The sequence below is a fragment of the Oncorhynchus mykiss genome, chromosome 14 (assembly GCF_057628025.1).
Source record: "Oncorhynchus mykiss isolate SJ-2025 chromosome 14, ASM5762802v1, whole genome shotgun sequence".
In the NCBI taxonomy this organism is placed as follows: Eukaryota; Metazoa; Chordata; class Actinopteri; order Salmoniformes; family Salmonidae; genus Oncorhynchus; species Oncorhynchus mykiss.
In genome coordinates, this window is record NC_143035.1 from 626384 (window position 1) to 654072 (window position 27689).

Sequence of the window (27689 nt, forward strand, 5' to 3'; positions counted from 1 at the left end):
TACGATACTGGTTCCCAATTGGGGATCAACCCTCCCACGTTCAGCTGAAACGGTGGCGCATGGAACGCAAAAATATTCTTAAAAATATTTAACCTCCACACATTAACAAGTCCAATAGCTCAAATGAAAGATAAACACCTTGTTCATCTAGCCAGCAAGTCAGATTTCTAAAATGTTTTAAGGCGAAAACATAGCACATATATATGTAAAACCACCACCAGACACAGCTCATTTCAATAGCCAAAACATGCAATCAACAAACGCAGGATTAAAAAATAAATCGCTCACTAACCTTTTGAAAATCTTCATCAGATGACAGTAATATGACATATTACACAGTACATTTTTTTTTTTTCAATAATATGCCATTTATATCCATAAATGTCCATTTACAGTGAGTTCACCTTCAGAAATTACTCAAAAATGCCCGCAGGAAATCTATGTAGCGCGGCAAGATAACGTAAATAGACATCATAAACTTTGACTAAATATACATGTTCTACATATAGTTAGAAAGATACACTGCTTCTTTATGCAACCGCTGTGTTAGATTTATTTTTAACGTTACAGAAATCGCACACTATTCCATATGCTGAGACAGCGCTCAGTTCCAAGCTACATTTCCACGTAATGTTGGAGTCAACAGAAACACAGATTTAAGCATAAATATTCCCTTACCTTCGATGGTCTTCGTTCAGAATGTTCTGGAAGGCTTCATACTTACCCAATACATCGTTTGGTTTCAAGTCTTGCGTCTTTGTATTAGCTACTGCTAATAACATCAGCTGAAATGCACCCAAAACGTCCTCTGGTCCGGATAAGTTGCGCATCAAAACTTCAAAATTACACATTATATGTCGACTAAACAGGTCAAACTAAGTGCAGAAGCAAGCTTTATGATGTTTTAGACATGCAAAACAAACTTCAATTCAATCGGCCATCGTCTGCCCTTCTCTTGAGTGCTGGAAACAAAGGAATGGCTGGGACCAATTCGCGCCCATACGCACAGCCTATTCTCTCGTGGCACGCACTAATTTCACTCCCATAGGGTCAATTCTCGCGGGATTTGAACGATTTGAAGCTCTAATGAAAGAGGACATCTAGCGGAAGAGATAGAAAGTGTCCCCAGAATCATAGCTCGTTGGGAAGGGTGGGGGCCATGACGTCAAAGTTGCTCCAACTTTCATGGCCACAAAAACTAGTTTGGAAGAATGCCTGCCCTGTGAGTTCTGCTATACTTACAGACATAATTCCAACGGTTTTAGAATCTTTAGAGTGTTTTCTATCCAATAATAATTTTCATTTGCATATATTAGCAATTTTTGACAGATTTTTTTTCCAGTTTACTAGGGGTACCCAATCTCTCCAAAGGGGGCGTATGTCTGCCATATCCTTAACAGGTTTTAATTGATAATAGTCCAAACTCGTTATAGTTGCAAATACCATGCAGTTGCACCAGGGGAATTTAAACCAAATAGATCATGTTTTGCAGGTCTTCTGTTTCCCCACATTTATGTGATGAGTTCATTTCCCATCATGAAAATGTATCCCCACTCCCCAATCAAATACCTTCATCGATACCATAAAAAAAAGACAAATACAGCTTTTCACTTCAATCTGGCAACCTTCATAAAATCCAACATAGCACCAGTATCCCAAAGTATTAAGCAAAAAAAGAGCAAATAATAAATGTATAAGGCTACTATTATATTAAAAGTATTTCGGTGACCTGGTTGATTAACAATATTGGGTTGTTAACACATTTTTTTAAATATATAAATACATATGGGACACAAAAAAAAGTGTAGAACTACATTGCCCAAAATGCATTGCTCCAATAACGTTTGAAAGATTGTTCTGACGTTTGCCCTGCAAAAATGGTATTTGTCCTACAAATTAAGTTGCACAACAATGTTTATTCTCCCACTAATGAAGCAACACAAAAATGCACAAAACACATGAAATCTGCTGAAATACTTTTTGTACATACTAGCACAAACGAGGGTGTGTCACGCCCTGACCTTAGTTATCTCTGTTTTCATTATTATTTTTGATTAGGTCGGGGTGTGACGAGGGTGGATATGCTTGTTTTGTCTTGTCTTGTTTTTGTCTTTTTTATATCTAGATGTTTTTGTAAGTCTAGGTATATGTATGTCTATGGTGGCCTGAATTGGTTCCCAATCAGAGGCAGCTATTTATCATTGTCTCTGATTGGGGACCACATTTAGGTAGACATTTCCCTTGGGTATTTGTGGGTTCTTATGTATTATCTATTTATAGTTGCCTGTCAGCACTCGTTTTGTATAGCGGCATGTTTGTTTTGTTAGTTTGTTCAGTGTTCTTTCTTCATTAAAAGAAGGATGTATGCATATCATGTGTATATCATATGTCTCCTCCTTACAATGAACGTGACAGGGTGCGATTGTGTTGATGGGCTACTGACTACAATCTTTTGAAGAGAAAACAATGTGCTGCATGAAGAGGTGCTTAAAGTTCTGCAGATAAAAGTAAACAAATTTGTCAATTTTTATAATTACTCTTGTCTCTATAAAAATGTATTAAATCATTGAAAATACTCCACCAGCATAATTTAGCCACACATGATCAATAGCTAATTAAAAAAAATTGCTGTACATTGTCACTTTATGAGCACATAGGCCTTGTCTGCAGTTGGGAATCCTGTAATTGGGCAGCCAGGCCAGGGTGGGGCAAATATAACACAGCTGATTGTTGAGATGTGATTGTCAATGAATAGCAGGCAGCAGATAGAATGTATTTTGCAATATTTCAAAATACAATTGCTGGAAAAATGTTTGAATAGGTGAGTGCCACTGGAAAGTTGGTGGACTGTAATTTCCACCTTATATTGTCGGCCTAAATTCTGTTTATCCACTCATTTCATTGGCCTATGATATTGGTGGCATGTAATACATGGGTCATTCGTTTTATTGATCTCAGTATGTAAATGTCAGAGTCGTTTGTCATTTGTGTGCTATAAAAAAAGATTATTGTAATGTCTCGAGTCATGTAAAATTACGTAGTATTGCAGGAAATGAACCCCTCAGCCCTGGACTTCAGGACTGAGCCCTGAATGGTTGGAAGCTCTGGTGATGACCCTGTTGAAAGGGGAGGCTACTGTGTGTTTTTGTGCGTTCATGGACAGGTGTGGGCATGTTGTGGTGGTTATTGTTTTCAATTCTGTGTTTATTTAAAAAAAGTGCTGATAATCGCTTCAAGTGTTCAAATGTTAAGTAACCTGAAGTTGTGAATTAAATTGCCCTGAAATTCTAAGCATCTTTAAACTAGAGTATGGTTGTCAATGATGTAAAAGGAAAAGTTCATTCCACATTCCTTAAATCTGACCAAAAATAAACAAAACACATTTTCTACTGTTTGAGTTTATTATGGAGGCTCTTTTCAGTCGCAGAAAATGCGGTTTTAATCATTGACTATACCAGACTGAAATTCCTCATGGTCATCTGTTGTGTTCCGAAGCACTTCAGTGCACAAATAAATCAGTACAATAATATTTTAAACATTCTCAATTTATTAGTACATTTACAAAGACATTAAAACTAAGCAAAACACACAATTATGGAAACATCTTCAATACAGCTTGCCTTTGCAGAATCACTCTTGGATGTTGTTGACTTCATTCCCCACTTGTGCGTTTCCTTTCTGCCTCTGGCCATCCCGAGAAGCCCTGTTTGTGCACATGCTAAGGGGCAGAGAGGACTTTGTTTAAAGAAGGTGGGATAACAGGAAAAACTGTAAAATGTCTTACAGTAGTTTATCTCGACAGATCTGTCTGCCAGAATGTGACTGACAAAGCAAATCTAGTCAGCCAGTAACTTACCATCTGAGGGGTTTAACCTGGTTGATGAATTCTGGTAGTTGTTCTCCTTTTGTTTCTGGTAGCAACAAGCTCAACACACCAGCGATGACTGTGGTGCCTCCCATTAGAATGTAGGGTAGTATCTTGTTATAAGTGCCTTCAATCAGAAGATAGTGTGACACTTTATTTTGATCCACAAATCACAAATAATTTTATTTCATATCTTTAGACAAATCTACACATGCACACATTTGGTATTACTATCCTTGTGGGGACGAAAAAATGTAATTCCATTCAAAATCTTATTTTCCCTAAACCTAAACCTGACCCCTAACCATAATTGTTTTAACCCTAAACCCAAAATAGCCTTTTTCCAAAATGCTTCCTTGTTTTACTATCCTTGTGAGGACTTCTGGTCCCCACAGGGATAAAAAAAAAAAACAGACATACGGACTGGAGACTCACCCATGTAGGCGATGTATGGAGACACAGTGCTACCTACTCTGGAAGCCATGGAGGTGGCACCCAAGGCCATATTGCGCACCACTGTGGGGAAGAGTTCTGTGCCGTACAGATAGAGGAATCCAAATGCTCCAGTGACACCTGTTTTTCCAATCATCACCAGGGTGAGAGACAGGGCGTGCATGTCTGACAAGGACAGAAACAAAAGGTCCCCCGAAGTTAAATATAGTGTAGGCCGATGACTAGAATGACGAACCAGAGACACTCGAACTCCAGTGTGCAGCAAGCAGAATTTTGTGGTCCTAGCACAAGGACAGAGCCCCACAATGTTTGTCTTACTGTTCCGCTAGTTAAACAGTCCAGAAGTTATAGTGTGATGTGGGCATTCAACTGGCCTGGAGAGTGTGAAATCTTTGAAATCTCAACACATTTTTTGATGGGACAACTTTTTGGCTGTCTTGGGATATATCATTTCGTGCTTTTTCTGCTTTTGTTTTTCCCTTAGCAGACATACCAACAAATGTACTTGTCCAAATAAACTTAAAATGTTTGTGAAACTGGCTAAACCCAGGAAGTATATATATATATTTTTTTACATTAAAATCTCAAAAATTATATCTGACATCTCAGTGTGCCATCTCAGTATGCTCAGTTCAAGATGGAAAAACATCTACCATCTCCTGACTTACCAAAAGGGCAGGTGCCTTTGAGAGTTTAATGTCCGTTCCTGAAGAATAACAACAAACCACAAACAATCTTTAGCCAGTTTGAGACAAACCTTTCCAGTTTCGTTGGACAAGTAAATGACCAACGGATTGCTGTTATGTCGTTCTGATTATTTTTTTCTATCTATCTATCTATCTATCTATCTATCTATCGTGCAGTAGATGGCTTGGGATTTGAATTGCAATTCCGGCAATTGTAATTCTGCTTCACTAAGACATGTGATGCCCAACTTTTATCAACACGTCTCCTTCACAACTAGGGATGATAAAGTCCTAGAACACTGTTACTCATCCCACAAGCAAGCATACAGTGCCTTCAGAAAGTATTCAACCCCTTGACTTTTACCACATTTTGTTGTGTTACAGCTTGAATTTAACAATGGTCAAAATAGTTTGTCACGGGCCTACACAAAATACCCCATAATGTCAAAGTAGAATTGTTTTTTTTACAAATTAATAAAAAGAAAAATCTGCAATGTCTTGTGTCAATAAGTATTCTACCCCTTTGTTATGGCAAACCTTAATAAGTTCAGGAGTAAACATTTGCTTAACATGTCACATAATAAGTTGCATGGACACTGTGTGCAATAATAGTGTTTAACATGATTTTTAAACGACTTCCCAATCTCTGTGCCCCACACATACAATTATCTGTAATGTCCCTCAGTCGAACAGTGAATTTAATGCACAGATTCAACCACAAAGACCAGGGAGGTTTTCCATTGGTTAACAAATAAGGGCACCTACTGATAGATGGGTAAAACAAACAAAAACATTTACATTGAATATCCCTTTGAGCATGGTGAAGTTATTCATTTCACATTCGATGGTGTATCAATACATCCAGTCACTACAAAGATACAGGCATCCTTCCTAACTCAGTTGCCGGAGAGGAAGGAAACCGCTCAGGGATTTCACAATGAGGCCAATGGGACTTTAAAACAGTTACAAAGTTTAATTCCTGCGATAGGAGAACAACCAGGATGGATCAACAACATTGTAGGTACTCCACAACACTAACATAATTGACAGAGTGAAAGGAAGGAAGCCTGTACAGATACAAATATACAAATACAAATATATACAAATATTCCAAGTCATACATCCTGTTTGCAACAAGGCACTAAACTAATCCTACAAAAAATGTGGCAAAACAATTCACTTTTTGTCCTGAATACAAATTGTTATGTTTTGGAAAAATCCAATACAACACATTAATGAGTACCACTCTCCAAATGTTCAAGCATAGTGGTGGCTGCAACATGTCATAGGTATGCTTGTAATTGTTAAGGACTGGGGAGTTTTTAAGGATTTATTTTTTACGGAGCTGAGCACAGGCAAAATCCTAGAGGAAAACATGGTTCAGTCTGCTTTCCACCAGACACTGGGGCAAAAATTTGGCCAAACTTATACTGGAGTTGCTTACTAAGAAGACAATGAATGTCCCTGTGTGGCCGAGTTACAGTCTTGACTTAGATCTACTTGAAGATCTATGGCAAGACCTGAAAATGGTTGTCTAGCAATGATCAACAAACAATTTGTGGAACCCTCTTGGAGGCTTACCTAGAAAGACTCACAGCTGTAATTGCTGCCAAAGTTGATTCTACAAAGTATTTACTCAGGGGTGTAAATAGTTATGTAAATTAGATATATATCTGTATTTCATTTCCAGTACATTTTCAGTACATTCAGTACAAAATTTAAAAAAAAAGGTTATCCCTTTGTCATTATAGGGTGTTGTGTGTAGACGGGGGGGGGGATCCACACATTTAATCAATTTTGAATTCAGGCTGTAACGCAACAAAATGTGGTATAAGTCAAGGGGTATGATTACTTTCTGAAGGCACTTTATAAGGCCCTTCTTCGTCCCCCCTTCAGCAAATCAGATGTCCCTATACAGAAGCTCAAACAGGAAGTACCTGTGAAACGCTCCGTATAGAAATGGTCCTCCGAATTAGAGGCTATGTTGCAGAACTGCTTTGCTAGCTCTGAATGGAATATGTTTCGGGGTTCGCAGCTTCCCCAAATAAAGAAAACCTTGCATTTTATTAACCTTTTTGGGATAGGGGGCAGCATTTTCACTTTTGGATGAATAGCGTTCCCAGAGTGAATCGCCTCCTACTCTGTCCCAGATGCTAATAAATGCATATTATTAGTAGTATTGGATAGAAAACACTCTGAAGTTTCTAAAACTGTTTGAATGATGTCTGTGAGTATAACAGAACTCATATGGCAGGCAATCTGAGAAAAATCCAACCTGGAAGTGGGAAATCTGAGGTTTGTATGTATTCACCGCAGTCCTCAATGAATTCGCCTTGAGATATTAATGATGTTGCACTGCCTTAGGGGTTCCACTAGATGTCAACCATCTATAGAAATTTGAATGAGACCTCTGCTGTGTTGTGGGAGTGAATGAGAGCAGAATCAATCATGTGTCTGGCAGTCAGCCATTTTCTGATCACACTCATTCTTCATAGTATCCACTTTGCGTTCCATTGCTCATGAAGACACAAAGGAATAGTCCGGTTGGAACTTTATTGAAGCTATATGTTAAAAACATCCTAATGATTGATTCTGTACTTAGTTTGAAATGTTTCTTCGACCTGTAATATAACTTTTATACGTTTTTTTCTGACGTAACGCTGACCAGAATGATTTGGATATGTATACCGCTAACAAAAGAAGGTATTTGGACATAAATAACGGACATTATCGAACAAAACAAACATTTATTGTGGACCTGGGATTCCTGGAGTGCTTTCTGATGTAGATCATCAAAGGAAAGGGAATATGTATCATGTAATTTCTTGTTTATGTTGACGTCAACATGGCGTCTATTTTGACTATTTTTCTGAGCGCTGTCTCAGATTATTGCATGGCTGGCTTACTCCGTAAAGTGTTTTTGAAATCAGACACAGCTGTTGCATTAAGGAGAGGTATATCTATAATTCCATGTGTATAACTTGTATTATAATCTACATTTATGATGAGTATTTCTGTTGGATGATGTGGCTATGCAAAATCACTGGATGTTTTTGGAACTAGTGAATGTAACGCGCCAATGTAAACTCATATTTGGATAAATATGAACTTTATCAAACAAAACATACATGTATTGTGTAACATGAAGTCCTATTAGTGTCATCTGATGAAGATCATCAAAGGTTAGTGATTAATTCTATAATCTATTTGTGCTTTTTGAAACTCCTTTCTTTGTCTGGAAAAAAATGGCTGTGTTTTTCTGTGGCTGTGTGGTGACCTAACATAATCGTTTGTGGTGCTTTTGCTGTAAAGCATATTTGAAATCGGACACTGTGTTGGGATTAACAAACAGATTAGCTTTAAAATGGTATGAGATACATGTATGTTTGAGGAATTTTAATTATGAGATTTTTGCCGTTTTGAAATTGGCGCCCTGCACTTTCACTGGCTGTTGTCATATCGCTCCCATTAACAGGATTGCAGCCATAAGAAGTTAAATGTCTAACAACTACTTCTCTCCCTCTCCTACAGACTATCCACACTGACTCTTTGCCCATCCACAGGTCTCTAGTCACACACAGACACAACCTACGTCGCTGCTAAAATGATTATTGATTCGATTATTACTCCATTATGATCCTGTCCATTGATTATTGATTGGCATTACTGTTAGTATTTATCATGATACTGGTCAATATTACTCCTGTTTACATGTATATATTGCCATCCGTATATTACAATATGTATTTATTGTTGAAGTCGGAAGATTACATACACCTTAGCCAAATACATTTGAACTCAGTTTTTCACAATTCCTGACATATAATCCAAGTAAGAATTCCCTGTTTTAGGTCAGTTAGGATCATCACTTTATTGTAAGAATGTGAAATGTCAGAATAATAGTAGAGAGAATGATTTATTTCAGCTTTTATTTCTTTCATCATATTCCCAGTGGGTCAGAAGTTTGCATACACTCAATTAGTATTTGGTAGCATTGCCTTTAAATTGTTTACCTTGGGTCAAATGTTTCGGGTAGCCTTCCACAAGCTTCCCACAATAAGTTGGGTGAATTTTGGCCCATTCCTCCTGACAGAGCTGGTGTAACTGAGCCAGGTTTGTAGGCCTCCTTGCTCGCACACACTTTTTCAGTTCTGCCCACACATTTTATATAGGGCTTTGTGATGGCCACTCCAATACCTTGACTTTGTTGTCCTTAAAGCCATTTTGTCATAACTTTGGAAGTATGCTTGTGTTCATTGTTTGGAAGACCCATTTGCGACCAAGCTGTAACTTCATGACTGATGTCTTTAGATGTTGCTTCAATATATTCACATAATTTTCCTACCTCGTGCAGCCATCTATTTTGTGAAGTGCACCAGTCCCTCCTGCAGAAAAACACCCCCACAACATGATGCTGTCAACCCTGTGCTTCACGGTTGGGATGGTGTTCTTCGGCTTGCAAGCCTCTCCATTTCTCCTCCAAACATAATGATGGTCATTATGGTCGAACAGTTCTATTTTTGTTTCATCAGACCAGAGGACCTATCTCCAAAAACGATGATCTTTGCAGTTGCAAACCATAGTATGGCTTTTTTATGGTGGTTTTGGAGCAGTGGCTTCTTCCTTGCTGAGCGGCCTTTCAGGTTATGTCGATATAGGACTTGTTTTACTGTGGATATAGATGCTTTTGTACCTGTTTCCTCCAGCATCTTCACAATGTCCTTTGCTGCTGTTCTGGGATTGATTTGCACTTTTCGCACCAAAGTATGTTCATCTCTAGGAGACAGAACGCGTCTCCTCCCTTAGCAATATGACGGCTGTGTGGTCTCATGGTGTTAATACTTGCGTACTATTGTTTGTACAGATGAATGTGTACCCTTAAGTGAAATCATCTGTCAACAATTGTTGGAAAAATGACTTGTGTCATGCACAAAGTTTGTATAGGTTGAAAAATGAGTTTTAATGACTCCAACCTAAGTTCCGACTTCAACTGTATATATTCCTGCTACTACCTGTCACTTTTCAGCCCTCTTTACATGTGTATCCTTCTCCCAGTAACTGTATGTATGAACCCACCTCACCACTCCGGTAACCCTACACATTGAATAGGGTACTGGCACCGACCTTGCATTCTTGTGTTCTTTCATTCTCATCGTAGTTCTTACTTTTTTCTTACTAAAATGTTCTTCTTCTTCTAGATTCTATTATTATCTTATTATTATTATCGCCGCATTGTTTGGAAAGAGTACTAACGGTAAATCTGTTGTATCTTGTGCACGTGGCAAATTAACTTTGAAACTTGAAAGAGAATTGACATGTCTAAAGTATGTAAATAATTACTAGGAAAACCTTTTGTCAACATTGTGATGTTATCAAATGAATCAGTGCCAATGATGGAATGCCAGTTACTGTTGATGTGGTCTACAATCTTGCAAAGTTATATCAAATATTGACCAATTGGAAATGGCCGTGTGGTGGGAGGGTTCATACCTTGAGGGATAAACTTGATGATCAGAAGCAGGGTCCCAGAGAGGATCATGGTGAAGGGAAGAGTGAATCTCCGTGGAGTGTAGCGTATAAATAACCAGATACTTCCATAACCCAGAAATTCAGAGGATGCAGCCACCAAACAGTTGAAATAAGGGTCTCCATCCATGTTGGGGGTGTTTAGGGACATCCCATAGTAAGTCATGGATATGACAATCCTGGGTAGAAGATTAGATAACTTTAAGAAATGAAAAATCTTTTAATTAGAGGAAAATGGTTAACATGTCAGTGGAATTAGTATTTTTTTGTCAGTGGAATTAGTTTTTACCAAATGATAATGCTGATGAGTGTGATGTTCCTTATGTTAGTTGTTTTGATGAGATCCAGCCATGTGTACAGTCGCTGACTTTCCTTGTTTTCCTAGAAACACACCCAAAATATGAGGTTGGATGTTAGTAATAGATTTTTCAGACCAATATTGGATGTAATTATCAAATGGCAAATTGATTAACACACACATTCTAATAACACACACAGCTGAATAAAGACAAATGCATAGACAAATATAAGTCACTAAGCAAGACACCTTGACTTATCAGTGTATTTGATTAATGACAGTTAATGTCTTTAGATTGGTCTAGGGAGATCAGCCAAGGTCTTTGCCAACATTTACTGTGCTCTAGTAATTACCTGCTGTAGTAATGTATTTCACAAGGTTTATTTTCTGGATGCAGTGGTGTAAAGTGCTTAATAAAGGAGACATACTCTTTAAAGTACTACTTAAGCCATTTTTTGCGGTATGTGGATATTACCATTTACATTTTTTACAACTTTCACTTCTACCACACTACATTCCTAATGAAAATAATATACTTTTTACTCCATACATTTTTCCTGACACCCAAAAGTACCCGTTACATTTTGAATGCATCGCAAGACAGGAAAATGATCAAATTCACGGACTTATCAAGAGAATATCTGTGGTAATCCGTACTCTCTCTGATCTGGTGGACACAAACACTTAGTGTTGGAGTGTGCCCCTGGCTATCTGTAAACTAAAATAAAAACAAGAACATCTGGTTTGCTTAAAATTAGGAATTTGAAATGATTGACAGTGCCTTCAGAAAGTTTTCAGACCCCTTGACTTTTTCCACATTTTGGAAAAAAAGAATCCTCCGCAATCAACGCACAATATCCCATGATGAAAAAGCTAAAGATTTTCAAAATGTTTCCAAATTTATAAAAGACAAAACACAGAAATGTGTTATTTACATAAGTATTCAGACCTTCTGCAATAAGACTTGAAATTTAGCATCCTTAAGATGTCTCTACAACTTGATTGGAGTCCACCTGTGGTAAATTCAATTGATTGGACATGATTTGGAAAGACACACACCTGTCTATTAAAAGGTCCCACAGTTGACATTACGTGTCAGAGCTAAAACCAAGCCATGAGACAGGATTATGTCGAGGTACAGATCTGTGGAAGGGTACCAAAAAATGTCTGTTGCATTTGAACGTTCCTATGAACACAGTGGCCTCCATCATTCGTAAATGGAATAAGTTTAAAACCACCAAGACTCTTCCTTGAGCTGGCCGCCCAACCAAACTGAGCAATCGGGGGGGAAGGTCCTTGGCCAGGGAGGTGATAGTCTGACAGAGCTCGAGAGTTCCTCTGTGGAGATGGGAGTAACTTCTAGAAGGGCAAGAAGGTTCTAGCGGTGGCAGGTAGCCTAGTGGTTAGATTGTTGGACTAGTAACCGAAAGTTAATTGAAAATAATAATTTGTTCTTAACTTCTTGCGTCGAGCAATCCCGTATCCGGGAGCGTAATCATAGCCTCAAGCTTCATTACCATAACGCAACGTTAACTATTCATGAAAATCGCAAATGAAATGAAATAAATATATTCACTAACAAGCTTAGCCTTTTGTTAACAACACTGTCATCTCAGATTTTCAAAATATGCTTTCAACCATAGCTACACAAGCATTTATGTAAGAGTATTGATAGCTAGCATGGAAACGTCAGTGTTTTCTTTCCAAAGCTATCAATTATATGCATAGTCGAGCATCTTTTCGTGACAAAATATCTTGTTTAAAATGGTTAGGTTTTTTTATCCAAAAATTTAAAGAGCGCCCCCTATATCGAAGAAGTTAACTGACTTGCCTAGTTAAATATAAGTTTAAAAATATATATATTTTTAAATCTCTGCAACACTCCACCTATCAGGCCTTTATGGTAGAGGGGGCCAGACGTAAAACGCACATGACAGCCCGCTTGCAGCTTGCCAAAAGCTCCAAAAGATTCTCTGGTCTGATGAAACCAAGATTGAACCCTTTGGCCTGAAAGCCAAGCGTCACATCTGGTGTAAACCTGGCACCATCTCTATGGTGAGGCACGGTGGTGGCAGCATCATGCTGTGGGGAAGTTTTTCAGTGGCAGGGCCTGGGAGACTGGTCAGGATCGAGGCAAAGATGAATGGAGCAAAGTACAGAGCGATCCTTGATGAAAACCTGCTCCAGAGAGCTCAGGACCTCAGACTGGACAACGACCCTAAGCACACAGCCAAAACAACGCAGGTGTGGCTTCGAGACAAGTCTCTGAATGTTCTTGAGTTTCCCAGCCTTAGCCCGGACTGGAACTCAATCGAACGTCTCTGGAGAGACCTGAAGAAAGCTGTGCAGTAACGCTCCCCGTCTAACCTGACAGAGCTTAAGAAGATCTGCAGAAAAGAATGGGAGAAACTGCCCTAATACAGGTGTGCCAAAGCTTGTAGCGTCATACCCAAGAAGAGGCAGCAGGGTAGCCTAGTGGTTAGAGCATTGGACTAGTAACCGAAAGGTTTCATGTTCAAATCCCCGAGCTGACAAGGTATGAATCTGTCCTTCTGCCCCTGAACAGGCAGTTAACCCGTCATTGAAATTAAGAATTTGTTCTTAACTGACTTGCCTAGTTAAATAAAGGTACAATTTTTTTTAAGACTCAATGCTGTATTCGCTGCCAAAGGTGCTTCAAAAAAGTACTGAGTAGAGGGTCTGAATACGTATGTAGATGTGATATCAGTTTTAATTTTCAGAAATTAGCAAACATTTGTAAAAACTTGGGATATTGTGTGTAGATTGACGAGGGAAAAAACGATTTAAATCAATTTTAGAATAAGGCTGTGACTTAACAAAATGTTGGAGAAGTCAAGGGGTCTGAATACTTTCCGAAGGCACTGTATACTTTTACTTTTGGCACTTAACTTCTTTGATATAGGGGGCGCTCTTTTAATTTTTGGATGAAAAACATTCCAGTTTTAAACAAGATATTTTGTCACGAAAAGATGCTCGACTATGCATATAATTGACAGCTTTGGAAAGAAAACACTCTGACGTTTCCAAAACTGCAAAGATATTGTCTATGAGTGCCACAGAATTGATGTTACAGAAAAAATCCAGATAGAAATCCAATCAGGAAGTGCCGCATTTTTTTAAACCTTGCCTCTTGCCTCAAACCTTGCCTCATGGCAATGACTCCTTATATGGCTGTGGAGGAGCTAGGAGTCAGCTTACCTTTTCCACGTTTTCCCCAAGGTGTCTGCAGCATTGTGACGTATTTGTAGGAATATCATTGGAAGATTGACCATAAGAGACTACATTTACCAGGTGGTCGCTTGGTGTCCTCCGTTGCAATTATTGCGTAATCTCCAGCTGCAGTATTTTTCAGTTTTCTTCCGATGAGAAGCCAGCTGCCACCACTGATAGATTATCGAATAGATATGTGAAAAACACCTTGAGGATTGATTCTAAACAACGTTTGCCATGTTTCTGTCGATATTATGGAGCTAATTTGGAAAAAAGTTTGGCGTTGTAAGTGACTGCATTTTCATTTTTTTTTCTTAGCCAAACGTGATGAACAAAACGGAGCTATTTCTCTTACACAAATAATCTTTTGGGAAAAAATGAACATTTGCTATCTAACTGAGAGTCTCGTCATTGAAAACATCCGAAGTTCTTCAAAGGTAAATTATTTTATTTGAATGCTTTTCTTGTTTTTGTGAAAATGTTGCCTGCTGAATGCTAGGCTTAATGCTATGCTAGGCTATCAATACTCTTACACAAATGCTTGTGTAGCTTTGGTTAAAGCATATTTTGAAAATCTGAGATGACAGTGTTGTTAACAAAAGGCTAAGCTTATGTTTCAATATATTTATTTCATTTCATTTGCGATTTTCATGAATAGGAAACGTTGTGTTATGGTAATGAGCTTGAGGCTATGATTACGCTCCCGCATACGGGATTGCTCGACGCTAGAGGTTAAGTATATTTTAGCAATTGCATTTTCTTTTGATATTAAGTGTATTTAAAACCAGATACTTTTACACTCAAGTAGTATTTTACTGGGTGACTTTCATTTTTACATGAGTCATTTTCTTTTTATGTTTCTTTACTTAAGTATGGGTTCTTTTTCCACCCCTGTCTGGATATAAGCTGAAAGAAGACTTTAGGTCCCTCTGAACTTGCTTCTCTTTTGCGCGCACATGGTATTATATCTGCAAAACACTTTGGTTGTCAATCTCTTGGATTTGACACACATTTCCTACATCCATACATTTCAAAACAGACTGTAGCTAACTACTGTACCATGAGTTGTTCACAGTCTTCCGGTTTGAATATGACGTCTGGAGGAGTGATGCCGTTCTTTCTTGCTGCAGCTCGTATGATGTCCTCTGCCTCCTTTACCCTGCCCTGAGACAACAGCCACCGTGGAGACTCAGGGATATACCTAACAGAGGAGACAAGGAGTAAAGTACCCAAACACTGTGTGTGATGAGGACATCTGTTGTCACACAAAAAGGACAAGGAGATTACTGTACCTAACTCATACTCACCACCAAAGTGGGATATAAAGAAATCCAGGTATAGACAGGGCTATCAGCAGAATCCTCCAGCTACGGATGAACCAGGCAAACATTGGCAGAGCGGTGTATCCGATTGCATAGCACATAGAGACCCCCAGTGAGGCAAAGTTGATGCGTACATTTCTGATAAGAAGCTCAGAACCTAAAGGTTAAGGACATAAATATAGGAAACGCTCAATACCTCACAACATTCTCAAACACTTAGGATTTTGCCTGATATCATTCAAGTTATTGCATTCTGTTTTTACTGTTGTGGAAGTTGTATATGACCTTACTCACCAAGTATGAAAGCAGCACAGTAATTGGCAATTTGTCCCATCCCAACGATAAAGTATAAGGCACAGAACAACTCCCAGCTGTTGGCAGCAGCCTGGAGTATACTGAATACGGTCTGGAGTGCCAAAGTAGCAAAGAAAATGAACCTCCTCCCATACCTGAGGAGAAATACATGTTTGATCTTGCTTGCTCTGTTATTATCATGGTAGAATATTGAGAAACTATTGATGCACTGGATGACTTGATGTAAAGTTCTAGAGATGGAGGCTGCAATAAAAATGTAAACAAATAAACAATTGATCGATCACTGTGTTTTCACTAACTTTTTACTCATGTAGTGAACAACTAGCCTGATCCACCACATCCATTGGCAAACTTTTTGATCAAATATATTTCTCAACATGTCTTACTGGTTCCCCATTAAAGCTGCCTACAGTAAAGTAAATCCCACCGCTGTTTGTCAAGTCACATCATGTGTGGAGGGATCTAATGAGATGGTAGTGTTTAGATCGGAACACGTACCTATCGGAGATGATCCCAGACAAAAAAGACCCGGACAGCACCCCAAAAAAGAATATTGTGACGGTGAAAGGGGTTTTCCATGCATTGTCACACACCAGATCCCACTGTGGGTAGACATAATGTTAGAATGATTATGAAGACATTTCCACAGATCAGGGAAACATGAATATAAAAACTACTAAGGATGTTTTACCTCTGTCACTATCGTGGACCTGTATTGCTCTTTACTGAATTCCCATCCATCCAGGCATCCCTCTGTCTCATTCCCAAAGCCGGTAGCAGAGTCCAATTGTTGTTTAAACCGAGTACAACGACTTAAAATGACCTCTCCCTTTACCTCCTGTAATGGTATGGAGTAATTCAAATCCAGTCCAAAACCACTGAAGTTCAGCTGGGGGATCCTGCACCGGTGTGGAGGGATATCTGCTAGGAAAACCATGGCCATCCCAACATAGCCATTGGGAATACTGCTTAAACTGAGCAGAAGAAAAATAACCTTTTGGAAAGGTCCCCATTCTCCCAAAAAGGAAGTAATTTCTTCATAGTCTTTCATTTTCAAGTAAAGTATGGAATGCTGAACTAACTATCTATGAATGACCTAGAGACAAGTCTATCTTTTAAACTGCAGGTGAGGCTATGTGTCATACTGATATCCACGAGATCAGTGAAACATGACACCCAGTGGGTGGCATCTTAGAAAGGTAAAGGAAAATTAATAAATAGACAATACCCAACCTAGCATGAATTCACAGTGGATTATTGAACTGCTCAATATGAGAGAGAGAGAGAGAGAGAGAGAGAGAGAGACACAGACATACGGACAGATGGACAGACGGACAGACAGACAGAGACTGAAAAAAACAGAGAAAGACAGAGACAGAAAGAGACAGTCAGAGACAGACAGAAAGACAGTCAGAGACAGAGACAGACATTGACAGAAAGAGACAGACACAGAGTGACAGAGAGAGACAGAGAAAGAGAGAGACAGACAAAGACAGGGAGAGACAGAGAGACAGACAGAGAGACAGAGACAGACACAGATAGACAGAGACAGACACAGAGAGACAGAGACAGACACAGAGACAGAGACAGAGAGACAGAGAAAGACAGAGACAGAGAGAGACAGAGACAGACAAAGGCCGACAGAGAGACAGAGAGAGACAGATAGAGACAGAAACAGACATAGACAGACAGAGACAGACAGAGAGACAGAAAGAGACAGAAAGAGACAGACACAGAGTGACAGAGAGAGACAGAGAAAGAGAGAGACAGACAAAGACAGGGAGAGACAGAGAGACAGACAGCGAGACAGAGACAGACAGATAGACAGAGACAGACACAGAGAGACTGAGACAGACACAGAGACAGAGACAGAGACAGAGAGACAGATACATAGAGAGACAGAGACAGAGAGAGACAGAGAGAGACAGAAACAGACATAGACAGACAGAGACAGACAGAGACAGAGAGACAGAGACAGACAGACACAGACAGACACAGAGACAGACAGAGACAGACAGAGACAGACAGAGAGAGTCAGAGACAGACAGAAAGACAGTCAGAGACAGAAAGAGACAGACACAGAGTGACAGAGAGAGACAGAGAAAGAGAGAGAGACAGACAAAGACAGGGAGAGACAGAGAGACAGACAGAGAGACAGAGACAGACACAGATAGACAGAGACAGACACAGAGAGACAGAGACAGACACAGAGACAGAGACAGAGAGACAGAGAGACAGAGACAGAGAGAGACAGAGACAGACAAAGGCCGACAGAGAGACAGAGAGAGACAGATAGAGACAGAAACAGACATAGACAGACAGAGACAGACAGAGAGACAGAGACAGAAAGAGACAGAAAGAGACAGAGAGAGACAGAGAAAGAGAGAGACAGACAAAGACAGGGAGAGACAGAGAGACAGACAGCGAGACAGAGACAGACACAGATAGACAGAGACAGACACAGAGAGACTGAGACAGACACAGAGACAGAGACAGAGAGACATAGAGAGACAGAGACAGAGAGAGACAGAGAGAGACAGAAACAGACATAGACAGACAGAGACAGACAGAGACAGAGAGACAGAGACAGACAGACACAGACAGACACAGAGACAGACAGAGACAGACAGAGACAGAGACAAACATAGAGAGACAGAGACAGCAACAGTCAGAGACAGACAGACAGAGAAAGAGAGACAGAGACAGAGAGAGACAGACAGAGACAGACATAGACAGAGAGACAGAGAGAGACAGACAGAGACAGAAACAGACAGAGAGAGAGAGACAGAAAGAGACAGACAGAGAGAGAGATAGACAGAGAGACAGAGACAGACAGACACAGACACACAGAGACAGACAGAGACAGACAGAGACAGACAGAGACAGACAGAGACAGACAGAGACAGAGAGACAGGCATAGAGACAGATAGAGATAGAGGCAAACATAGATAGACAGAGACAGAAACAGACAGAGACAGGCAGACAGAAAAAGAGAGACAGAGACAGAGAGAGACAGACAGAGACAGAGACAGACATAGACAGAGAGACAGAGACAGAGACAGAGAGACAGAGAGAGACAGAAAGAGACAGAAACAGACAGACAGAGAGACAGAGAGACAGAGACAGACAGAGACAGACAGAGACAGATACAAAGACAGAGACAAACAGAGACAGACAGAGACAGCGAGAGAGACAGAGACAGACAGACAGAGAAAGACAGAGACTGACAGAGACAGAGACAGAAACAGCAAGAGAGACAGAGACAAAGACAAACAGAGACAGAGACAGACAGAGACAGAGAGATACAGACAGAGGCAGAGACAAACAGAGACAAACAAAGAGACAGAGAGAGACAGACAGAGACAGACAGAGACAGGCTGAGACAGAGAGAGATAGAGACAGAGACAGACAGAGAGACAGAGACAGAGAGACAGGCATAGAGACAGATACAAACATAGATAGAGAGACAGAGAGAGACAGACAGAGACGTAAACAGAAAGAGAAAGAGAGACAGAGACAGACAGAGACAGACAGAGACAGACAGACATAGACAGAGAGACAGAGAGAGACAGACAGAGACAGAAACAGACAGAGAGACAGAAAGAGACAGACAGAGACAGAGAAGGGCAAACAGAGAGACAGAGAGACAGAGACAGACACAGAGACAGACAAAGACAGAGACAAACAGAGACAGACAGAGACAGAAAGAGACAGACACAGAGAGACAGAGAGAGACAGAGAAAGAGAGAGAGACAGACAAAGACAGGGAGAGACAGAGAGACAGACAGAGAGACAGAGACAGACACAGATAGACAGAGACAGACACAGAGAGACAGAGACAGACACAGAGACAGAGACAGAGAGACAGAGAGACAGAGACAGAGAGAGACAGAGACAGACAAAGGCCGACAGAGAGACAGAGAGAGACAGATAGAGACAGAAACAGACATAGACAGACAGAGACAGACAGAGAGACAGAGACAGAAAGAGACAGAAAGAGACAGAGAGAGACAAAGAAAGAGAGAGACAGACAAAGACAGGGAGAGACAGAGAGACAGACAGCGAGACAGAGACAGACACAGATAGACAGAGACAGACACAGAGAGACTGAGACAGACACAGAGACAGAGACAGAGAGACATAGAGAGACAGAGACAGAGAGAGACAGAGAGAGACAGAAACAGACATAGACAGACAGAGACAGACAGAGACAGAGAGACAGAGACAGACAGACACAGACAGACACAGAGACAGACAGAGACAGACAGAGACAGAGACAAACATAGAGAGACAGAGACAGCAACAGTCAGAGACAGACAGACAGAGAAAGAGAGACAGAGACAGAGAGAGACAGACAGAGACAGACATAGACAGAGAGACAGAGAGAGACAGACAGAGACAGAAACAGACAGAGAGAGAGAGACAGAAAGAGACAGACAGAGAGAGAGATAGACAGACAGACAGAGACAGACAGACACAGACACACAGAGACAGACAGAGACAGACAGAGACAGACAGAGACAGAGAGACAGGCATAGAGACAGATAGAGATAGAGGCAAACATAGATAGACAGAGACAGAAACAGACAGAGACAGGCAGACAGAGAAAGAGAGACAGAGACAGAGAGAGACAGACAGAGACAGAGACAGACATAGACAGAGAGACAGAGACAGAGACAGAGAGACAGAGAGAGACAGACAGAGACAGAAACAGACAGACAGAGAGACAGAGAGACAGAGACAGACAGAGACAGACAGAGACAGATACAAAGACAGAGACAAACAGAGACAGACAGAGACAGCGAGAGAGACAGAGACAGACAGACAGAGAGAGACAGAGACAGAAAGAGACAGAAAGAGACAGAGAGAGACAGAGAAAGAGAGAGACAGACAAAGACAGGGAGAGACAGAGAGACAGACAGCGAGACAGAGACAGACACAGATAGACAGAGACAGACACAGAGAGACTGAGACAGACACAGAGACAGAGACAGAGACAGAGAGACATAGAGAGACAGAGACAGAGAGAGACAGAGAGAGACAGAAACAGACATAGACAGACAGAGACAGACAGAGACAGAGAGACAGAGACAGACAGACACAGACAGACACAGAGACAGACAGAGACAGACAGAGACAGACAGAGACAGAGACAAACATAGAGAGACAGAGACAGCAACAGTCAGAGACAGACAGACAGAGAAAGAGAGACAGAGACAGAGAGAGACAGACAGAGACAGACATAGACAGAGAGACAGAGAGAGACAGACAAAGACAGAAACAGACAGAGAGAGAGAGACAGAAAGAGACAGACAGAGAGAGAGATAGACAGAGAGACAGAGACAGACAGACACAGACACACAGAGACAGACAGAGACAGACAGAGACAGACAGAGACAGAGAGACAGGCATAGAGACAGATAGAGATAGAGGCAAACATAGATAGACAGAGACAGAAACAGACAGAGACAGGCAGACAGAGAAAGAGAGACAGAGACAGAGAGAGACAGACAGAGACAGAGACAGACATAGACAGAGAGACAGAGACAGAGACAGAGAGACAGAGAGAGACAGACAGAGACAGAAACAGACAGACAGAGAGACAGAGAGACAGAGACAGACAGAGACAGACAGAGACAGATACAAAGACAGAGACAAACAGAGACAGACAGAGACAGCGAGAGAGACAGAGACAGACAGACAGAGAGAGACAGAGACTGACAGAGACAGAGACAGAAACAGCAAGAGAGACAGAGACAAAGACAAACAGAGACAGAGACAGACAGAGACAGAGAGATACAGACAGAGGCAGAGACAAACAGAGACAAACAAAGAGACAGAGAGAGACAGAGAGAGACAGACAGAGACAGGCTGAGACAGAGAGAGATAGAGACAGAGACAGACAGAGAGACAGAGACAGAGAGACAGGCATAGAGACAGATACAAACATAGATAGAGAGACAGAGAGAGACAGACAGAGACGTAAACAGAAAGAGAAAGAGAGACAGAGACAGACAGAGACAGACAGAGACAGACAGACATAGACAGAGAGACAGAGAGAGACAGACAGAGACAGAAACAGACAGAGAGACAGAAAGAGACAGACAGAGACAGAGAAGGGCAAACAGAGAGACAGAGAGACAGAGACAGACACAGAGACAGACAAAGACAGAGACAAACAGAGACAGAGAGAGACAGACATAGACAGAGAGAGAGGCAGAGACAGATAGAGAGACAGACAGAGACAGAGAGAGAGACAGACAGAGACAGAGACAGGGAGAGACAGGGAGAGAAAGAAACAGGGAGAGAGAAAGAAACAAAGATAGATAGACAGACACAGAGAGACAGAGACAGACACAGAGACAGAGACAGAGAGACAGAGACATAGAGAGACAGAGACAGAGAGAGACAGAGAGAGACAGATAGAGACAGAAACAGACATAGATAGACAGAGACAGACAGAGAGACAGAGACAGAAAGAGACAGACACAGAGTGACAGAGAGAGACAGAGAAAGAGAGAGACAGACACAGACAGGGAGAGACAGAGAGACAGACAGAGAGACAGAGACAGACACAGATAGACAGAGACAGACACAGAGAGACAGAGACAGAGACAGAGACAGAGAGACAGAGACATAGAGAGACAGAGACAGAGAGAGACAGAGAGAGACAGAGACAGACAAAGGCCGACAGAGAGACAGAGAGAGACAGATAGAGACAGAAACAGACATAGACAGACAGAGACAGACAGAGAGACAGAGACAGAAAGAGACAGAAAGAGACAGACACAGAGTGACAGAGAGAGACAGAGAAAGAGAGAGACAGACAAAGACAGGGAGAGACAGAGAGACAGACAGAGAGACAGAGACAGACACAGATAGACCGAGACAGACACAGAGAGACAGAGACAGACACAGAGACAGAGACAGAGAGAGACAGAGAGAGACAGAGACAGACAAAGGCCGACAGAGAGACAGAGAGAGACAGATAGAGACAGAAACAGACATAGACAGACAGAGACAGACAGAGACAGACAGAGAGACAGAGACAGAAAGAGACAGACACAGAGTGACAGAGAGAGACAGAGAATGAGAGAGACAGACAAAGACAGGGAGAGACAGAGAGACAGACAGAGAGACAGAGACAGACACAGATAGACAGAGACAGAGACAGAGAGACAGAGACAGACACAGAGACAGAGACAGAGAGACAGAGACATAGCGAGACAGAGACAGAGAGAGAGAGACAGAGAGAGACAGAGACAGACAAAGGCCGACAGAGAGAAAGAGAGAGACAGATAGAGACAGAAACAGACATAGACAAACAGAGACAGACAGAGACAGACAGACAGAGAGACAGAGACAGAGAGACAGGCATAGAGACAGATAGAGACAGAGACAAACATAGACAGACAGAGACAGCAACAGTCAGAGACAGACAGACAGAGAGAGACAGAAAGAGACAGACAGAGACAGAGATAGACAGACAGACAGACACAGACAGACACAGGGACAGACAGAGACAGACAGAGACAGACAGAGACAGACAGAGACAGAGAGACAGGCATAGAGACAGATAGAGATAGAGGCAAACATAGATAGACAGAGACAGAAACAGACAGAGACAGGCAGACAGAGAAAGAGAGACAGAGACAGACATAGACAGAGAGACAGAGACATACATAGACAGAGAGACAGAGAGAGACAGACAGAGACAGAAACAGACAGACAGAGAGACAGAGAGACAGAGACAGACAGAGACAGACAGAGACAGATACAAAGACAGAGACAAACAGAGACAGACAGAGACAGCGAGAGAGACAGAGACAGACAGACAGAGAGAGACAGAGACTGACAGAGACAGAGACAGAAACAGCAAGAGAGACAGAGACAAAGACAAACAGAGACAGAGACAGACAGAGACAGAGAGATACAGACAGAGGCAGAGACAAACAGAGACAAACAAAGAGACAGAGAGAGACAGAGACAGACAGACACAGACACACAGAGACAGACAGAGACAGACAGAGACAGACAGAGACAGAGAGACAGGCATAGAGACAGATAGAGATAGAGGCAAACATAGATAGACAGAGACAGAAACAGACAGAGACAGGCAGACAGAGAAAGAGAGACAGAGACAGAGAGAGACAGACAGAGACAGAGACAGACATAGACAGAGAGACAGAGACAGAGACAGAGAGACAGAGAGAGACAGAAAGAGACAGAAACAGACAGACAGAGAGACAGAGAGACAGAGACAGACAGAGACAGACAGAGACAGATACAAAGACAGAGACAAACAGAGACAGACAGAGACAGCGAGAGAGACAGAGACAGACAGACAGAGAGAGACAGAGACTGACAGAGACAGAGACAGAAACAGCAAGAGAGACAGAGACAAAGACAAACAGAGACAGAGACAGACAGAGACAGAGAGATACAGACAGAGGCAGAGACAAACAGAGACAAACAAAGAGACAGAGAGAGACAGACAGAGACAGACAGAGACAGGCTGAGACAGAGAGAGATAGAGACAGAGACAGACAGAGAGACAGAGACAGAGAGACAGGCATAGAGACAGATACAAACATAGATAGAGAGACAGAGAGAGACAGACAGAGACGTAAACAGAAAGAGAAAGAGAGACAGAGACAGACAGAGACAGACAGAGACAGACAGACATAGACAGAGAGACAGAGAGAGACAGACAGAGACAGAAACAGACAGAGAGACAGAAAGAGACAGACAGAGACAGAGAAGGGCAAACAGAGAGACAGAGAGACAGAGACAGACACAGAGACAGACAAAGACAGAGACAAACAGAGACAGAGAGAGACAGAGAGAGACAGACATAGACAGAGAGAGAGGCAGAGACAGATAGAGAGACAGACAGAGACAGAGAGAGAGACAGACAGAGACAGAGACAGGGAGAGACAGGGAGAGAAAGAAACAGGGAGAGAGAAAGAAACAAAGATAGATAGACAGACAGAGAGAGACAGACACAGAGAGACAGAGACAGACACAGAGACAGAGACAGAGAGACAGAGACATAGAGAGACAGAGACAGAGAGAGACAGAGAGAGACAGATAGAGACAGAAACAGACATAGACAGACAGAGACAGACAGAGAGACAGAGACAGAAAGAGACAGACACAGAGTGACAGAGAGAGACAGAGAAAGAGAGAGACAGACACAGACAGGGAGAGACAGAGAGACAGACAGAGAGACAGAGACAGACACAGATAGACAGAGACAGACACAGAGAGACAGAGACAGAGACAGAGACAGAGAGACAGAGACATAGAGAGACAGAGACAGAGAGAGACAGAGAGAGACAGAGACAGACAAAGGCCGACAGAGAGACAGAGAGAGACAGATAGAGACAGAAACAGACATAGACAGACAGAGACAGACAGAGAGACAGAGACAGAAAGAGACAGAAAGAGACAGACACAGAGTGACAGAGAGAGACAGAGAAAGAGAGAGACAGACAAAGACAGGGAGAGACAGAGAGACAGACAGAGAGACAGAGACAGACACAGATAGACCGAGACAGACACAGAGAGACAGAGACAGACACAGAGACAGAGACAGAGAGAGACAGAGAGAGACAGAGACAGACAAAGGCCGACAGAGAGACAGAGAGAGACAGATAGAGACAGAAACAGACATAGACAGACAGAGACAGACAGAGACAGACAGAGAGACAGAGACAGAAAGAGACAGACACAGAGTTACAGAGAGAGACAGAGAATGAGAGAGACAGACAAAGACAGGGAGAGACAGAGAGACAGACAGAGAGACAGAGACAGACACAGATAGACAGAGACAGAGACAGAGAGACAGAGACAGACACAGAGACAGAGACAGAGAGACAGAGACATAGCGAGACAGAGACAGAGAGAGAGAGACAGAGAGAGACAGAGACAGACAAAGGCCGACAGAGAGAAAGAGAGAGACAGATAGAGACAGAAACAGACATAGACAAACAGAGACAGACAGAGACAGACAGACAGAGAGACAGAGACAGAGAGACAGGCATAGAGACAGATAGAGACAGAGACAAACATAGACAGACAGAGACAGCAACAGTCAGAGACAGACAGACAGAGAGAGACAGACAGAGACAGACAAAGACAGAAACAGACAGAGAGAGAGAGACAGAAAGAGACAGACAGAGACAGAGATAGACAGACAGACAGACACAGACAGACACAGGGACAGACAGAGACAGACAGAGACAGACAGAGACAGACAGAGACAGAGAGACAGGCATAGAGACAGATAGAGATAGAGGCAAACATAGATAGACAGAGACAGAAACAGACAGAGACAGGCAGACAGAGAAAGAGAGACAGAGACAGACATAGACAGAGAGACAGAGACATACATAGACAGAGAGACAGAGAGAGACAGACAGAGACAGAAACATACAGACAGAGAGACAGAGAGACAGAGACAGACAGAGACAGACAGAGACAGAGACAAAGACAGAGACAAACAGAGACAGACAGAGACACAGACAGACAGAGAGTGACAGAGACTGACAGAGACAGAGACAGAAACAGACAGAGAGACAGAGACAAAGACAAACAGAGACAGAAAAAGACAGAGACAGAGAGATACAGACAGAGGCAGAGACAAACAGAGAAAGACAAAGAGATAGAGAGAGACAGACAGAGACAGACAGAGAGACAGAGACAGAGAGACAGGCATAGAGACAGATCGAGACAGATGCAAACATAGATAGACAGAGACAGAAACAGACAGAGACAGGCAGACAGAGAAAGAGAGACAGAGACAGAGAGAGACAGACAGAGACAGAGACAGAGACAGACATAGACAGAGAGACAGACAGAGACATAAACAGACAGACAGAGAGACAGAGAGACAGAGACAGACAGAGACAGACAGAGACAGAGACAAAGACAGAGACAAACAGAGACAGACAGAGACAGCGAGAGAGACAGAGACAGACAGACAGAGAGAGACAGAGACTGACAGAGACAGAGACAGAAACAGACAGAGAGACAGAGACAAAGACAAACAGAGACAGAGACAGACAGAGACAGAGAGATACAGACAGAGGCAGAGACAAACAGAGACAGACAAAGAGACAGAGAGAGACAGACAGAGACAGCGAGAGAGACAGAGACAGACAGACAGACAGAGAGAGACAGAGACAGAAACAGACAGAGAGATAGAGACAAAGACAAACAGAGACAGAGACAGACAGAGACAGAGACAAAGACAGAGACAAACAGAGACAGACAGAGTGGGTGGCATCTTAGAAAGGTAAAGGAAAATTAATAAATAGACAATACCCAACCTAGCATGAAGAGGTAAAAAAAACAAAATTCACAGTGGATTATTGAACTGCTCAATATGAGAGAGAGAGAGAGAGAGAGAGAGACAAAGACAGGGAGAGACAGAGAGACAGACAGAGAGTTCCGGAGTTCCAAATTGAGCAGCTGCTGAAAAATGAGCTCCTGTATATATTGAGATTTAAATGGTTTTTTAGAGTGAAGTACATCGAAAAAATCAAAAGAAAACTGCAAGACTCAATAGAAGACAATACAAGCAACAAACCAAAAAGACAGGATTTTGAAAAAGTAACTATTTTTCATAAAATTATACAGTTATCTTAGCTAGCTGAATTGTTAGCTGAATTGTTTACATGTTGCTAAGCAGTTGCTAGGGACTCTCCTGGAAGAAGCTAGCTAGCTTACAAAGAATAACAAAAAAATATCTAGTTAACAGAAGAAAGGAAGACAAAATAAGGACAAAATAAGGACAGAAGAAAAAGGAAAAGAAAAAAGGACAACAAAGTGAAACAGTCCTCTGAAGAAACAAGAGAGCATTATACAAGAAACAGCACTTCTATTGCAACATTGTAGCCAACATCACCAGCGTTGCTATGGAAATTGTTTACCCACCAGACATCCAAACAGAGAAAGCTAAGAAAAGTTTCAAAGGTTTGTTGATGGGA

General features: G+C 41.6%; 1 protein-coding gene across 2 annotated transcripts; it reads right to left on the bottom strand.

Moving 5' to 3' along the window:
- Window positions 1-3529: 3529 nt before the first annotated feature.
- LOC110488491 (solute carrier family 22 member 4) lies at window positions 3530-16860 on the bottom strand. 2 transcript variants are annotated; one of them, XM_036942657.2, is made up of 10 exons: window positions 16388-16860; window positions 16195-16298; window positions 15676-15830; window positions 15367-15538; window positions 15119-15260; window positions 10820-10911; window positions 10495-10709; window positions 4301-4483; window positions 3857-3992; window positions 3530-3718 (listed from the first exon to the last, which is right to left on the bottom strand). In XM_036942657.2, the coding sequence occupies exons 1-10, from the start codon at window positions 16745-16747 to the stop codon at window positions 3631-3633; spliced, it is 1647 nt and encodes a 548-aa protein (XP_036798552.1). In that variant the 5' UTR covers window positions 16748-16860; the 3' UTR covers window positions 3530-3630. The 2 variants fall into 2 exon arrangements, with proteins under 2 accessions (XP_036798552.1, XP_036798553.1); XM_036942658.2 differs by lacking the exon at window positions 4301-4483.
- Between the last annotated feature and the right edge of the window lie 10829 nt (window positions 16861-27689).